The following is a 17,943-nucleotide window of genomic DNA, read 5'->3' as shown; positions in this document are numbered from 1 at the left end:
CGGGCTGGGAGAAGCACAGGAGCACTCTTGAATCCTAGATGTTAGGATTTGCAAGTTAGTGCCTCCTTTTCCTGAGTTCCTGACCCGGGGGGACTGTAGAGGGAAGGAAGGTGTTCATTCATCAGTTCAATATGTATTCAGTTCCAACTCTCGCAGGCCCAGGGCTACATGTTAGAGACATAACCAGCAGGCAAAGCATGGCATGTGTGCTCCCTGGAGAGGTCTCACCTCTGCCTGGCCCCTCGCGCCTAGGTCAGCTACAGCACAGTCCCTGCGGTGCTGGGAGAAAGCACAGGACACAGACGCCTCACCCCAGCCGGGTGTTTCTCCCTGAAGCTTCCCAGGGAAGTTGACCTCTGAGCTGAACCTAAAGGACGAGCAGTTTAACACAGTGAACGCAGGGTGATCCCAGGCTGAGGGAGAAGCATATACAAAGGCCTGGGGCCAAGAATTAACAAAATTCAAGGGACTCAAGTGGTGTGTCCCTGCTAGGTCATGGAGAGGTAGTGAGGGGCATAGTAGGGCCGGGGCCCGAAGAGCCAGCTGTGGAGCTTGGCTTTTCTGTGCACAGGGGGCCACTGGAGGGCTTTCAATAGGGAAGCAACATGATCAGATTCTCCTTTTAGAGAAATCACCCTGCCTGCCTTGTGGAGAAGAGTATGATACCAAAGCAGGAGACCAGACAGCAGGCCATCACCATAGTCCATGTGGCAGAGACAACCAGGCCTGCACCATCACGGCAAGAGGTGCACGGACCTGAGAGGCAACAGTAGCAGCGAGAAATGGGGTCAAGTAAGACTCCAGGGTTCTGGCTTGGACAACTGGATGGATGTCATGCCTTTCGCAGAGATGAGGAGCAGTGTGAGGGACAGAGTGAGTGGGACAGTTTGGGACATGTTGAGTTAAGGCTCTGCCTGCAGGACATCTGGTAGAAATATCTAATAGGGGCTGACTCACGGTTGTGGCACTGAGGGGGATGTGGGCTGTAGGTAGAGATGTGGGCGCCAAGGAGAGCGGCGGCATCACCCTGGGAGGGGAGAAGAATAGGGGACTGGTGTGGGGCGGGGTGGGGGGAGCTGGAGGGGCTCCCGCCACATTTAAGAGATGAGAACGCTGAAGAGGTGGCCAGAGGCAGGAGAAAAGCCCAGAAAGTGAGGCGTCTCCAGAGCCTGGGAGGAAGGGTCAGTGGTATAAACACACACATGAAGGCTGGATTCAGTACCAAGAGGGTCCATGGGGACCTTACGGAGGGCAGCCCCAGGGAGAAATGCACCCAGTGGGGTTGAGTGTGGATACTTGTTCAGAGAGAGAAGTGAGTGGGAGTAGAGACAGCTAGTAAAGTGCCCACTCCCTCCCACAGTGGCCTGGGGGGAGAAGCATGAAACACAAAAGATGGAGGTGGACCATCCGATCATCAGTTGGGTGAGGGAGGGAGAAGAGGGCAGATGTGCTCCCAGGGAGGGAACAGGAGAAGCCCCTGAGCTGGAGGGTGAGGATGGGTGGGGAAGAACCAGGACTAGTTAGGTGAGCAAAAGAGGAAGAGCCACCTGAATGCGGAATGAACTCAATGAACTCACGCTGAAAGAGAGGAACTTGCCAGGGGCCAGGGGCCAGGATGAGGCTGGCTAAACCCAACATCCGTGTTAACCCTGTAAGGCAGCCTCCTTTGGTGCCCAGTATCCACTCACCCTTCCTTCAGCACAGACGCCCCTATCTACTGGTCTGGAGGAAAAAGGCCTTCATCTGGCTCCTCCCCCATGAGCTGCTTCCTCCAGGACAACAAATGCTGCGCTTGTTAGGAAGGCGATAATGAACGCTCTGCACTCCCACAGGGCTTTATTCGGGCTACAGGACAGCACTTACCCTTGCACCTGTCTTCCCTGTGCGAGGGACACTGGGACCTAGCCTTCGCCTTTGCTCCAGCACCGAGCTTGGCTGTCCTATGCTTGTCCTATCCTTGGCTCTCAGTGTGTTTACCGGAGTTCCTCTTTGCTTCCACTGGAGCCAGATCGATCCCTGGCCTCAGGGAGTTTTCACTCTAACAGACGTAAGCTGCTTGAGCACAAGTTCCAAATACCTTAAGGTCCTAGAGGGGATCTCAGGGAACAAGGTGGGTAGGGCAGGGTTAAGAAAAGATTTCCTGCATAAGCTGCAAAAATGACCCTTGTCAGAAGACGGGGGTTTTTGAAGAGCAGAGTTGGGAAAAGAGAGGACACCTTGGGTGGAGGGGACCTCAGAGCACAGGCACAGGGCAGGGAAAACGGAGGTATACTCCATGCAGGGTAAAAGGAACCCTTTTACTCTGAGCACCTGGGCACTAGGCTAGCTGTCTGACAGGCTTTATCTCATCTACTTCTTCCCACAACACTAGGAACCAGATATCATAATTTCCATGACGAAAGTGAACCTCGACAGGCCCCGCATTTCCCCAAGGTCTCACCTCTAACGTGATGCGCCCTGGATATGAACCCCAGCCATCTGACTCCTGAGCTCCCCCGGTACGGCCTTACACCACACTCCCTCCCAGGAGCAGCACTAAGTCCTTTTCGCTGGCTGGTGAGAAAAGCAGGAAATCAGATTGAAAGGGAAATCATGAATCTTAGATCGGCCCTATTAAACCACCTCCACGCTCCAGCATTTCACCTGCACAGCAGTAGGCGTGTTCCCCAAACCGGCATGCGAGGAACACTGCTCAGGAAGATACTGACATTCGGCCAGGCGTTAGTGCCCGCAGAGCCGTGCCCGGCCGGCCGTGCGCTGGGCCATAAACTTCGGGGGAGCGTGCCAGGCGCCCCGGCCCCGGGGGCTGCCCTCACGGCTGCCACGGCCGCCGGCCTCTCCGCCTCACCACTGACTGTGTGTGGCCATTGGGAAAGTCCGGCATCATCTTCCTCACTTGCCTAAAAAGAAAAAAGGTATAAACGCTTCCCTGGCAAGGCGTCGAGAAGACTAAATGAATGAAGTAAGGGGTTTCTTTCCGTGTCCGCGACACAGAACACAGCCGAGGCTACAGGTTCTCCTGGTGGGTTTCCGGGAACTCGGGAGGAAAGACTCATCTCCAAGCTTCCGCCCGGTCCTTAGCTGCGCCGATGCCCACGAACCACCCTGCGAACCCGGGGAAGCGGGCGCGGAGAACCCGGCCGCCGCCCCCTCGGGTCGGGCTCGGGGCGCAGGAGCGGCGGGCGGAGGAGGAGCCGCGGTCCGGGAGCCTCGGCGCTTCCGGGGCAGCGGGCGGCCGGCTGCACTTCCCGTGGGCGAGCGGCCCGCCGGGCGTCGGAGCCCGCGCCCCGCACCGGCCGCACCGGCCGCACCGAGGCAGCGCCCCGCGCACCCCGGCGCAGGTGAGCGCTCGGGGAGGCGCGGGCGGGAGCGGGAGCGGAGGGGCCCCGCAGGCAGGGCGAGCAGGCGAGCGGGCGGGGCGGGCAGGCGGCTGGGCCGGCAGGACTCCCGCGGGCAGTGGACCCCCGCGTTCGGCCCCGTTAGCGGCCCGGTCCTCGGTCCCCGGTCCCGGATTTGCCCCCTCCCTGCGGCACCTCTGGCCGGTTCACCGCCGTCCCCTCTGCGCCCCTTCACCTGGCCGCTCGTAGCACCCACAACGCGGAAACGGGTGAAAAGGCCCACGGAGAGAGCTGTCACCTTCTATGTCGCCAAGAAGCTCGTGCAGGGAGCCCTCCTTGAGCTTGAGGAGCCTGCCTGGTTCAGGTGGCTTCGGTCTTGAACTGTAGATTCTTTTTCTTCCAGGCTCTCGCCTCCTTCTCTGCTCTGTCGCAGCCTCTCCCTCTGCTCTTCTGATGGCCTTTGTGACAGTGTTTCAGCAAGAACAGGGCTTTACTTAGGGTTACAGGCCTACGGAGCGATCCCTTCTGCAGTCATTTCACGAACCTCTACGATGGGCTGGGTATCGTGTGACAGCACCGGACAGGACAGAGTCAGCCCTCGTCCTCTACCTGGGGACACTAGGAACCACACACACCCTGACAAGTGCAGCTAAGAGAGGGCAGGATGGAGTACACACTCCCCAAGCTGATGCATCTAACCCAGGGGCCACGGAGGGTCAGGAATGACCCATTGTCAGAGAGAGTCACATCTAGTTATTTTTAAAACCTTTTTTAAAAATTGAAATACAACCCACACACAGAAAAGTGCCCAGATCTTAAGTGTACAGCTTTCCCAGTGTCACGCAGTGACATTCCTATGCAGCCCACACCCAGAATAAATAAAACATTACTCGCACTCCAGAGGTTTTTTTTGACCGCGCCAAACAGCTCCTGGGATCTCTGGCCCCGACCAAAGATTGAACCCTGGCACCCAGTAGTGAAAGCCTGGAATCCTAACCCCTAGGCCACCAGGGAACTCCTCAGATGCCCTCTTATGCCCACTTCCAATCACAACTTTCACCCATGGGTAACTGCTATCCTGGTTTCTAACATCATAAAATAGTTTTATTTGGTTTTGAATTTTGGATACTTGAGATCATACTTATGTACTTTTGTGTATGGTGTTTTATACTCAATATATAGATTGAACCCTGTTGCATTTAGCACTCGTTCATTTATTCTGATTGACGTGTAATTTTTCACTGTATGGATAGATCACAATTTATTTCTACATTCTACCGGATACTAGGATTGATGGATACGGTTGTTTCCAGCTTGGGGTTATTGTAAATAGTGCTGCTGAGGCATTCTTATGTTTGTCTTTTGGTGAGCATATGTTAGCACTGCTGTTGGGTACATTCCTAGAAGTGAAATATAGCGCCAGACAGTTTTTCAAAGTCCTCCTACCAATTTGCACTCCCACAGGCAGTATATGAGTTCTGTTTCTCCACATGCTTACCAATACTTGATATTGTCTGTCTTTTTCATTGTAGCCATTCTGCTGAGTGAGTGGGAAGTGGGGTTGCACTGAGGTTTTAATTTGCATTCCTCTGGTGACTAATGAATTGTGCATCTTTTCACACATCTGTTGGGCATTTGGATATCCTTTTGTGAGGTGTCTGTTCAATTCTTGTGCCCATTTTTCCAATAGGTTGTCTCTCTTTTTCTTACCAGTTTGTAAGAGTTCTTAAATATTCTGGATATGAGACATACTGGATATGTATTTTTAAAATATCTTCTCTCTCTCAGGAGATTACCTTTCACTGTCCTAATGATGTCTTTTGAAGAACAGAAGTTCTTCATTTTAATGTTGTCCAGTTTATCATTTTTCCCCTATGGTTCTATTATTTACGTTCAGTTTTTTAAAACAAATTGTTGCCTATCCTGGGGGGTAGGGAGTGGGTGAAATGCGTGAAGGTGGTCAAAAGGTATAAACTTCTAGTTATAAAATAAATTATAAAATAAATAAGTCCTGGGAATGTAATGTACAACATGGTGACCATGGGTAATAATACTGTATTGTATATTTGAAAGCTGCTAAGACAGTAGTACTTAAAAGTCCTGAGGACAAGAAAAAAAAATTTTGTAATTATGCATGGTAGTGGATGCTAGCCAGACTTATTGTGATGATAATTTCTAAATACATACATAAATCGAATCATTGTGTTGTTCACCTGAAACTAATATAATGTTATATGTCAATTATATCTCAATTTTTAAAAATCAGGAAAATAATCAAAGTCAGGAAAATAATCTCCTATATTTTCTTCTAAAAGCTTTATTGTTATCCTCACATATATCTACTATCCATTTGAAATTACTTTTCTGGTATGGTGGGATATATGGGTCAAGATTCATTTTTCCCACAAGGCTGTCTAAATTGACCCAGCACCATCTAGTAAAGAGACCACCTTTCCCCACTGCACTGCAGTGTCAGCTTTGTCATAAACCAGCAGACTGTGTAGATGTGGGTCTGTTTCTGGACACCCTATTCTTCCATTACTCTGTTTGTCCTTGTGCACAAATATCACTGATTGTTCCGTATGTCTGAAGATATAAGCTGGAGAGTACAGAGTGGAAAAAGAGAGTGATCAAAAGAATATAAGGCGGGCTTCCCTGGTGGCGCAGTGGTTGAGAGTCCGCCTGCCGATGCAGGGGACACGGGTTCATGCCCTGGTCCAGGAAGATCCCACATGCTGCGGAGCAGCTGGGCCTGTGAGCCATGGCCGCTAAGCCTGCGCGTCCGGAGCCTGTGCTCCGCAACGGGAGAGGCCACAACAGTGAGAGGCCCGCGTACTGCAAAAAAAAAAAAAAAGAATATGAGGCTGGGAAGGTAAACAGAGACGATATATTTAAGAGCTTGGTGAGTCATTATAAGGAATTTGGGCTTTAAAAGCAATGAGGAAACATTGATATTAAGCGACACAATGATGTGATCAGAGATGGGAAAATGAGTTCGTAAACTGAAGTCATCCAGGTGACAGTCTATGGTGGTCTGAACTATTTAATATTGAATAGATATAATTGACAGGTTTAGTAATTGAAGACATGTAGAGGAGTGTGGCAGTCAAAGATGATTCCTAGGTATGTAGATAAGGCAAGTGAATGGGTAGTGTGTAATTCACTGAGACAGAGAATACATAACAAAGATCATGAACAGAAAGTGATAATAGCAGAAATATGAGAGAATCATCAGATTTTGGCAACTTTTGTACAATGGATAGTTGTACTATCCACTGAAATCAAGACTATTTTTCTAATTTAGAGTAGAATGTTTTAATTTCTATTTTTGAAACCCAAACAATTCAGTTTAATATGAATCTTTTCTAATATATTTTCATTAGATTTGGCATTTACTTAATAGATATCTCTTATCTGCCCTACTGATATTGGTAAATTTTACTAAGAAACCAAGTTGAAGGTAGATTTTAACAAAGAAGAAAGGCCCAGTGAAAATAATAAAATGTCTGGTTTTAAAATAGCACAAATAGCAGTAATAATGCAGGTATTCCAATAAGAATATAGACTTGTATAGCCTAGAGTTACTATTATTTCCTTCTGGTAAATACTTCTGAACAACATGCTTTTAAGTTATTTGAAATTATTCTCTGTTAGGAAGATACAGATTGCAAATTTTCATCTTTCTTTGGTCCCCAGACATTACTAAGACTTTCTGTCTGGTTATGGTTAAATATGAACAGAATTAGATATTAATGAAATATTTGCTAATGAAAGACGAAGATATTATAAAAAGTTAGGGAACAGACTCTTAAAGCTAAACATTGCTGATTCATTTGCTCTAGTAAGACAACTATTCATGAATCAGTTCCTACAATTCATGTTCTCTGACATGATTCTTTGGAAAATAATGCCAGTCTTCTGTTAAATTTTTAAGCATGTGACGTAATCATTGCGCTTTAACTTGGGATGGTATTTCAATACGTAATTACGTGTGATAGTCAACCTATTTTGTAGTCAGCCTATTTATTTAAAAGTGTTATAAACGTACTCAAATCTCCTGAAAAAGAAAAACAAACAAACAAAAACCCCAGTAAATCTTGTTTTCTCTTTATACTATGATGTTACATCTTCCCTTCACTTCACAGGCAAAACTTAAAAAGTGTATAATTACTGTCTTCATTTTCTAGCAGGCATTTCATTTGTTCCTCATAATCTACTTTCTGTTCTAAATGAGAGTGGGGTTTTGTGTAGGCAGTTGGTCATCTCCTAATTTTCAAATTCAAATGCTTCTTCTTAATCCTCACTGGCCATTTGACATTGTTCACCAACACCATTGTAAACCATCTCATTTTCAAAACTCTCTTTCCTTGCCTATCATAACATTGCACTCTCCTGACGTGTCTGCTTGTAAAACTTGCTCCTCTCCATCTTTTAACTGTAGGTATTCCTTAATGCTTTGTCTCTTTCCATGCTACGCTTTCCCCAGATGATTTGAATTATCACATACAGGCTGATGACTACCACATCTATAATTCTGGCCCTGCTGCCTTCTTCAAACTCCAGACTCATTTTAAACATATGGCTTGGCATGTGTCTCCATGCAAATATCCCACTAGGATCTTAAACCTACTGTTGCTTTATAGTAAGTTTGCATTATTCTGGTAGTGGAAGTCCTTTTAAAGTTCGTCTTTAAAAATCTTAGTTTTTTTTTTTTTTTTTTTGTGGTACGCGGGCCTCTCACTGTTGTGGCCTCTCCCGTTGCGGAGCACAGGCTCCGGATGCGCAGGCTCAGCAGCCATGGCTCACGGGCCCAGCCGCTCCGCGGCATATGGGATCCTCCCAGACCGGGGCACGAACCCGTATCCCCTGCATCGGCAGGCGGACTCTCAACCACTGCGCCACCAGGGAGGCCCTCTTAGTTTGTTTTTAATCTAACACAGCCCCCCAAAGCCTTTTTCAAAAATATATAAAGAGCAGTCATTTTGTAAGCTCAAAAGGGAACTAATGTGTAAAGGCATAATTTGTAAACTGTATCCGTCATTAAATTCACTGCTGGCACAATCTATATTACATTCAATGCCTGTGTATTTACTTGAGACCTACAGCAAAGTAAATACAAAATAAGTTCACACCATTTCAGTTTAAAATGACCTTTAGTATGCATGTGACATAGTTTCAAAACTAAGGCAGTTTTTTTAAAACAAAGGAACTGTTTTCCAAAGACCAGTTTGCTACATTTTGCAAAATACAGCAACACTAATTAAAATGCTTCACATTCCATGTTTGGTCAGTAAGATATATTCCTATGTGACTAAAATACAGCTAAGGTTTTAGATTTTAGCAACCAAAGTAACAATACTTTTGGTATATAATTAAATTTAGGGAGTTCCCTAGTGGCCTAGTGGTTAAGATTCAGCGCTGTCACTGCCATGACTGGGGTGTGATTCCTGGTCCGGGGACTGAGATCCCGCAAGCCTCGTGGCCAAAATATTAAATAAAAATAAAGTAGTGGGTGCTTTTATATACACATACACACACACACTCACACATATATTTGAAATTTTTGATATGTTTAAAAGTCTTCAAAATTTACAAAATGTAGTGCTGAAAGCATATGTACTTTGTTATATATTTAGCAAAAATTCAGTAAAATGATTTAATTTAATACAGGTTATAAGACTTCAGTTTTCTGCCTGCTAGAGTCCCATCTTAAATCTGACTTTATAGCAAAATTAGTAGTTTGAAATTTATTTCACAAAATCAAATCCCAAAATTTGCCAGACAATTTTCAGTTATTCCACTGCTTATCTAAATCGAGACGAGTGGTTCCTTGTGTCAGAGTTACCTGGAGAGCTCTTAAAAAATACAGATTTGGGGCTTCCCTGGTAGCGCAGTGGTTGAGAGTCCGACTGCTGATGCAGGGGACACGGGTTCGTGCCCCAGTCCGGGAAGATCCCACATGCTGGCTACGGAGCGGCTGGGCCCGTGAGCCATGGCTGCTGAGCCTGCACGTCCGGAGCCTGTGCTCCGCAACGGGAGAGACCACAACAGTGAGAGGCCCGCGTACCGCAAAAAAAAAAAAAAAAATTGGGGGGCCCTACTTATGAACTATTGAATAAGAATTTCCAGGGACAGCTATATTTTTAAAAGCTCTCTAGGTGATAATTATATACAGCTTAGTTTAGGAGCCACGGCTGCAGCCCACTAGATCAGTCCTTAGTTACATCAGAATCCTGGGGTACTTGTTTTTTGTTTTTTGGCTTTTGTGCTTTTTGGGTTTTTTTTGTTTTTTGTTTTTTGTGACGCACTACGTGGCTTGTAGCATCTTAGTTCCCCAACCAGGGATCAAACCCAGGGCCCTGGCAGTGAGACAGCTGAGTCCTAACCACTGGACTGCCAGGGAATTCCTGGGGTACGTGTTTAAAAATCACATTCCCAAGCCTTACACCCAGAGATTTGATTCAGTAGATTTGGGATGGGGCCCGGGAACTGGCATTTTAACCCATCATTTTGGTTGGTCCCTGTATTCCTTTTCTGTGCTGCATGACAAATTACTACAAATTTAGCAACTTAAACCAACACCTATTTGTTATCTCATAGTTTCTGTGGGTCAAGGGCCCGTGAAAGGCTTGGCTGAGTCTTACGCTGGAGTCTCACCCGGCCGCAGTCCAGGTGTTAGCTAGGGCTGTGGTGCCATCAGAGATGCAAATGGGAAAAGACCCACTACTAAGCCCCCTCAGGTTGTTGTTTGTTGGCAGAATTCACCTCCTTGAAGTTGTAGGACTGAGGTCTGCTTTCTTGCTGGCCATCAGCTGGACACCACTCTTGGCTTCTTGAGGCTGCCTGAAGTTCCTTGACACTTTGCCCTCTCATGACGTGGGAAATTCTTCCAAGTCAGCAAGGGAGTCTCTCTCCAGTCTGCTAAGATGAATTTTTACACCCAAACCTACACCCATGCACATACGTACATATGTACATAATATTCATTTATGTTATATTTATATATACACATCTTATATAGCAAATATACATACCATATGTATGTATTGTATGTATATACACATATACACACACGATTGTTACTATATATATGATATGTATACACATTTATATGCAAACACACACACCCTACAGAACAACACAATCGTGTGAGTGACATACTACAATCTTTGCCATATTCTATTGGTAAGAAGTCATGGGTCCTGCCCACACTCACAGGTGTGAACACGGGGCCACCTTAGGGTGTGTCCACCACAGTCCGTAACTCCTCAGAAACACTGTGTTATGACTCTCTAGCTATTAACAATTAATTGCAGCACTTTAACGGACATTGTCCTGCAAGTTCTAACGCATCCTGCCCTGACAAGTGTTTCAGCAAATGTTTGAGAAGCCAGTGTTGGAGCCTTTGAAACCAGTGTTCTTAAAGTCAAAAATCACATGAAGAGTAGATAATAATTTATCCATCAAAGAAGTGAAAAACTCCCTCAAACAATTTAAATCTTTAAGCAGACCAGTTTTTTGTTTGTTTGTTTGTTTACTTTCTGGCCGCACCACATGACAAGCAGGGATCTTAGTTCCCCGACCTGGGATCGAATCCGCGCCCTGCCCTGCAGTGGAAGCACAGAGCCTCAACTGCTGGACCTCCAGGGAAGTCCCAAGCAGACCAGTTTTTAGCACTCAGATTCAATGCTTTCCCCATTCGCTAGCCTCTCATACAATCATACATAGTGTAGTAGTTTCCTATTGCTTCTGTAATAAAGTACCACAAACGTAGTGGATTCATACCACACACATTGATTATCCTATAGTTGTGGCAGTCACACTCTGAAGTGGATTAGCGGGGCTGCATCCCTTCTGGAGGCTCTAGGGAGGAATCCAGGTCCTTGCCTTTTCCGGCTTCTAGAGGCTGCCACCTTCCTTGCTCACAGTCCCACGCTACACCCACCTCTGCTTCTGTTGTCACATCTCTGCTCTCACTCTGACCCTCCTGTCTTCCTTTTCTAAGACCTTTGGGATTGCATTTGGCCCACCTGGATAATCCAGGCTAATCTTCCCATCTCCAGACCCTTAATCACATCTGCAAAGTCAGCTTCTGCCAAGTAAGGTAGCTTATTTTCACTGGTTCTGAGGATTAGGATGTGGATGTCTTTGGGGACCACTGTGCTGTCTACCACAGACAGTGATTCCAGCTTAACAGAAATGTGATATGAATTATATGAGATACATAATCATATGCCTTCATAGGTTTCAGAACATTCCCTATATAATAGATATCGGAGACCAGTTAGATATTGAATAATACTTAATACACTTTGGATTTTATACAGTGAAACTTTATGGTATTTACCTCACATATTAAGTTCCTTCATGTAATATTGAAAAAGCATTCTAAAAACACTGATGGTAACAGGCTACTGCTTTTTTTTTTCTTTTGAAGAAGCTCTTTACTAATCTTCTATCAAGTCTTTGTAATTATCTACAAAGTAGGTATTTAGGTCTATATCATTCTACTTGATGAATATCTTAAAAGCACAGGGAAAAGTGACTACATAACAAATCAGAGAATAGACAGAGTGAGGGATGAGACCTTCCAGTTGGAGATTTGGGTTCATTATCTTCTCACCAGCCTGACAACTATGTCTCCCATATCTCGACCATATCTCGATATAGACTGTTACTAAATCTTGTAAAGATTAAAGCGTATTTGAATGTGATTGCTCCACAGCCTCAGCTGTACAGAACTGAAAAAGTAACAAGGAAAATGCAGTATGGTTTTAGACTCTAGGAAGTAGACAGTGTATACAGTTAATGGAACTGGTCTGCATTCTTGCTCAATTATCCTTTGTCAAAAATGCTATTTCCTGTGTTTGAACTTTTCCATAACATCAGTCACTAGGGCTTATACCAATCCACTTCCAGTGGCTGTTGGGCAATTGGATTTCTTCTTAAACAAGCAATGAAAAAAGGCAGCTACCCTAAATCAGCATGTATCGCCAAAAGGGCACGTCATTTGATAAAATGAGAAACTGAAACTTAGATCTCTCTACATCTGTTAAGTAAAGTGTTATGTTAATTTTGAGCCTTTAGGCTGTCATTAAAAATATCAAATGATTCTCCAGTTTGTAAGTGTATCAAGGCCAAATAATGAATTTTCAAATTAAAACACAATTAAAAAAAGATTTAAATAATATAAAAAGCAAGTAACATTGTGTCTACTGCTGGGGGCGGGGTGGGGAGGGGAAGGACATCTTGAATGGTTGAAATGAAGATGTCAAGAAACAGCAACTCCTGACCAGGAAAAGGATTTCAAAACCTAACAGTGGTTAACCAGGCACTGCCTCAATCTTACCACTTAGGGGCTGAAATCCAAAGAATATTAGGTAGGAAAAGAAACGCATGTCCTTGTTAATTTTCCCCTTTTCACATCTTTTTGGCTCGCTTAGCAGCTCTCTGCTTTGCTCTTTCAGATGTGCTTCTGGTCCCGCACCCCTGTACCCGCTACTGCTGCAGTTGAAGTTCCCCTTTTTTTTGAACTTTGATATATTTTCATGAATCATCAGTATCTCTTGTCTTCTCTTCATCAGCTTGGCATAAGGGTGTTCAGCATTTAGCTGAATGAAGCATTTTTGTCCAACATTGAAGGACATTCTTTAAATTTTGAAAACTCTTATCTCAGCGCGTCTAGTCAGACAAGCCATTTCTCTGTGAGTTCCCGGGTGGTGGTGGTGGTGGGGTTGTTTTGACCTCTGTAGATCCATCAAATAGTGAGAAAGCAGTCCTTGCTCTAGAACCAAGTTCTCCACCAGCCCTTCATCTTCAGAAGCCACTAGAACACAGTGGCTCCATCTTGGATCAGGGTGGGCTCTGTTCCACGCAATGTCCTCCCAGAAACCTAGGCAGAAAGAGCCTCCACCATCAGAGACATCAGGTCATTGTGGTGGGAAGAGAACATGGCCATGGCGGGTTGCCCGTCTAATGGTCCTTTGCATTTCCATATAAATTTAGATGCCATTTGACAATCCCTTCTCTCCCCCCGCCCCCCAAAAAAGAAAACCAAACCAAAAACCTTCCGGAATTTGGAATAACATTGAATAGATCCCTCCAATATCTAGATTATTTTAAATACATACTAACCCACACTATTTTCTGAACATTCTATGCCATGCATTTTACATAAATCATCTCATGTAATCTTCACAGTAATGCTGAGCAGGCTGTAGTATTATTTCCATTTCACAGATGGAAAAGCTAAAGTTGAGGGTTTCCCTGCTGGCGCAGTGGTTAAGAATCCGCCTGCCAATGCAGGGAACACGAGTTCGAGCCCTGGTCCGGGAAGATCCCACATGCCGTGGAGCAACCAAGCCCGTGTGCCACAACTACTGAGCCTGCGCTCTAAAGCCCGCGAGCCACAACTACGGAGCCCGCGTGCCACAACTACTGAAGCCCACGCGCCCTAGAGCCCGTGCTCGGCAACAAGAGAAGCCACCACAAAGAGAAGCCCGTGCACCGCAACAAAGAGTAGACCCCGCTCACCACAACTAGAGATAGCCTGTGTGCAGCAAGCAACAAGGACCCAATGCAGCCAAAAATAAATAAATAAATTAAATTTAGAAAAAAACAAAAGCTAAAGTTTAACAAGAGTAAAGTAGTTTACCAGAGGCCACAGTCCATAAGAGATGAGATCTAGGACCTCTGCCTGCAGAGTCTGCAGTCTTTACCACTATGTACAGCTGAGGGAAGGAGGGAAGGAGGGAGGGAGGGAGGGAAGGGAGGATGGATGGGTGGGTGGATGGAGGGAGGGAGTTATTCAGGGGAAGGCAGACCTGGGGGAAAACTCCCCCAAGGTTTCTTACACTGCTCTCTCTCTACTTCTCAACATCTGTCTACCTTGATACATAATTATTTGTCCAAATAGTAACAGACCTTCTTCTCTGATTTCAGCATTTACACAGGAAGTTCTTACAACGAGCTGCCTGCCTGCCAGCCGCCCTTCCCCAGATCCCGAATGCAACCCTGGCCAGGTGGTGCAGAGAACAGTCACTCTGCTGGTCATGCTGAGCTCATACTCTGTAAGTCTGATGGCTATACAGATCGGGGTTCAGCTAGCAACCAGCCCTGACCCCAGTGGTGTCTGTCCCTAATCCCCTAAGGGATGAGGGACCAGTTTAGAGACTGAGCCTCTGTCAGGCACCAGGAGAGAAAGAAATGCCAGAGCCCACCCACTGGGACTGGGAGTAAGGTGAAGTACAGCGTTTGCGATCCTTTCTCTCTGTCTCTTGTAGGATGGCTGTTGGATGAGGTCAAGACTGGGTCCTCTCCCTTCTCCCACTTTACCAATGCCTGATCTCATGGGGTTAGTTTGGAGCCCACCACTATGGCATCATCACCCTCCTTGCCAGCTCCTCGTTCCAGGTCCAAGAAGCCTCTGGGCAAGATGGCTGGTGAGTGGACACAGACTCCTAATTCCAGGAGGCTGCCTGGCCCCCAAACACAGGCCCTGGAGAGACGCAGGGAGGCTGACGGGGTGGGCGTGGGGGAGTCCTGCCTTGACCTCAGTGCCCAGAGGCTCTGTGGGGAGTGAGGGGATGTGCATCAGGGAGCCTTCAGTCCTTTTGGCTCACAGGTTTCCCGGGTGTGCTCAGCTAGTCTTCCCAGCCTGGAAACCACTGTGCTGAGTGCTTACCAGGGTGTCTCTTTTTATCTAAATCGCCCTGAACCATTCAGAGGTAGGAGTCAAGCAGAGAGAAAAAAACAAATCAACCTCTAGGACACCGCACTTTCTGTCCTGGTCAAAAGCTGGGGAAGCTGAGCTGAAACCATTTGGAGAACTCACAATATGCCAGACACTGCATTATCTCTGCTGATCTTCAACAGCAACTAAAATGAACCCATTTTACAGAAGAGGAAGTGGAGACATAGACTGACTTGCTTATGGTCGTATAGAAAGCAAGTAGCAGGTCCACAATCAAATCTGTGTGCCCCACTCCAAAGTGTGGTCCCGGATCACTCAGCTCTGAGGTCTTCAGGTACTCTGGGCAGTGAGTGGTCCTCTTCCATTTAGCAACAAGCTAGGATTTCTCGGGCCAAACAGATGACAATCCCTGGCTCTCTCCCTGCCATAGTGGCTAGCCCCTTAATCTTTTTTTTTTTTTAATTTATTTATTATTTATTTCTGGCTGTGTTGGGTCTTTGTTCCTGTGCGAGGGCTTTCTCTAGTTGCGGCAAGTGGGGGCCACTCTTCATCGCGGTGCGCGGGCCTCTCACTGTCGCGGCCTCTCTTGTTGCGGAGCACAGGCTCCAGACGCGCAGGCTCAGTAGTGGTGGCTCACGGGCTTAGTTGCTCCGGCGGCATGTGGGATCCTCCCAGACCAGGGCCCGAACCCGTGTCCCCTGCATTGGCAGGCAGATTCTCAACCACCGCGCCACCAGGGAAATGCAGCCCCTTAATCTAAATCCACCTCCCCTCAATGCTGAAAGTGGGTTTGGGGACTAATTGATCTTTACCAGCTTAACATAGCTCTACTTACTGACTCACGGATGGTTGACTAGTCAGCTTGTGGGAAGTTCTGATTAGGATAGGCTAGGGGGGTACCAGCAATCGAAGGGCGTGGAGCAGACAAAGCCATCTTTCCCAATCAGGCTTGTGAAACAGCCAGAGTTCTTTTCTTTCTTCCTTCCTTCCTCCCTCCCTCCCTCCCTCCTTTCCTTGCTTTCTTTCTTTTTTTCCCCCTCATATTGTTGTTACACCAAAAGCTTTACAAAAAATTATTGAGGTAAAATTGACATACAACATTCTATCAGTTTCAGGTGTACAGCATAATGATGCAACATTCGTATACATTGTGAAGTAATCATCACAATAAGTCTAGTTAACATCCATCACCATACATAGTTACAGATTTATTTTCTTCTTCGGATGAGAACTTTTAAGGTCTATTCTCTTAGCAACTTCAGAATGTGCAGTACGGTAAGACAGGCTGGCATTACATCCCTGCCGACTTATAAAACTGCCAGAGTTTTTATGTATTCCTGAAACCTTTAAAGATAAGGGAAACTTTTGGGCAAGTCCTGAGGGATGTACACAGTAGCAGAGCAACAGTTGTGAGAAGAAGGTGGACAGGGGAGATGGGCTGACCTCCTCCCCGCGGTGGCTCCTCTCTGGGGGGTCGCCAGGAGACCCCTGCTGAAAACTCCAGGCCTGAGCAGCGCTTCTTCCCCGCAGACTGGTTCAGGCAGGCCCTGTCGAGAAAGCCCACAAAGACGCCCGTCTCCCCAGAAAACACCCGCAGTGACGGTTCACAGCCGAGCTCCTCGGACAGGCCCCCAACCCTGGGCCCCAGCTCAGAGGTGTCTCCCACCCCGCCACCGACACACTTGGGCGCCCACGGCAGCAGTAGCAGCAGCAGCGGCCGCTGGAGCAAGGACTATGACGTGTGCGTGTGCCACAGCGAGGAGGACCTGGCGGCCGCCCAGGAGCTGGTCTCCTACCTGGAGGGCAGCGCTGCCGGCCTGCGCTGCTTCTTGCAGCTTCGCGACGCAACCCCCGGCGGCGCCATAGTGTCCGAGCTGTGCCAGGCGCTGAGCAACAGCCACTGTCGCGTGCTGTTCATCACGCCGGGCTTCCTCCGGGACCCGTGGTGCAGGTACCAGATGCTGCAGGCGCTGAGCGAGGCCCCCGGGGCGGAGGGCCGCACCATCCCCCTGATGTCAGGCCTCAGCAGAGCCGCCTACCCCGCCGAGCTCCGATTCATGTACTTCGTGGACGGCTGGGGCCCCGACGGTGGCTTTCGCCAAGTCAAGGAGGCTGTCACGCGGTGTAAGTTACAGGGAAGGGAGAAGGGGAAGGGGCTTCAGCCATAGCGCCTGCTCTGCTTGGGTTTTTAGGAGACACCCAATGTGGCCTAGTACAGGCTTCAGTTTAGAGCACTTAGCAGATGCTGCGCTTTTTTTTTTACAAATAGGTTTGTGGCAACCCTGCATTGTCAGATGATGATTAGCATTTTTTTTAGTAATAACATTTTTAAATTAAGGCATGTACATTGTTTTTTAAATCAATTTCTTTTTTTTTTTTTTTTTGCGGTATGTGGGCCTCTCACTGTTGTGGCCTCTCCCGTTGCGGAGCACAGGCTCCGGACGCACAGGCCCAGCGGCCATGGCTCACGGGCCCAGCCGCTCCGCGGCATGTGGGATCTTCCCAGACCGGGGCACGAACCCATTTCCCCTGCATCGGCAGGCGGACTCTCAACCACTGCGCCACCAGGGAAGCCCTAAATCAATTTCTTATTGAAGTGTAGTTGATTTACAAGGTTGTGCTAGTGTCTGTGCACAGCAAAGTGATTCAGATATAGATATAGATACACATTCTTTTTTTAAAATATTCTTTTCCATTATGGTTTATCATAGGATATTGAATATAGTTCTGTGTGAAGGCACGTACATTGTTTTTAAAAACATAATGCTATTACACACTTAACAGACTACAGAAAAGTGTAAACATAACTTTTATATGCACTGGGAAGCCAAAAAATTTGTGTGACTCACTTTATTGCAATATTTGCTTTATCGTGGTGGTCTTGAACTGAACCTGCAATATTTCTGAGGTCTG

The 17,943-nt window shown here is 46.9% G+C and overlaps 1 protein-coding gene across 1 annotated transcript; it reads left to right on the top strand.

Moving 5' to 3' along the window:
- Positions 1–14,712: 14,712 nt before the first annotated feature.
- TIRAP (TIR domain containing adaptor protein) lies at positions 14,713–17,260 on the top strand (the record flags this gene model as incomplete). Its single annotated transcript, XM_079707839.1, is given in 3 exon segments — positions 14,713–14,779; positions 16,561–17,160; positions 17,163–17,260. Coding segments are annotated over 3 exon segments (765 nt in total).
- Positions 17,261–17,943: the final 683 nt, after the last annotated feature.

The sequence above is a fragment of the Hyperoodon ampullatus genome, assembly GCF_949752795.1.
Source record: "Hyperoodon ampullatus genome assembly, chromosome: 7".
In the NCBI taxonomy this organism is placed as follows: domain Eukaryota; kingdom Metazoa; phylum Chordata; class Mammalia; order Artiodactyla; family Ziphiidae; genus Hyperoodon; species Hyperoodon ampullatus.
Note: the sequence above shows the minus strand (reverse complement) of the source record. Positions and strands in the feature narration are given on the sequence as shown.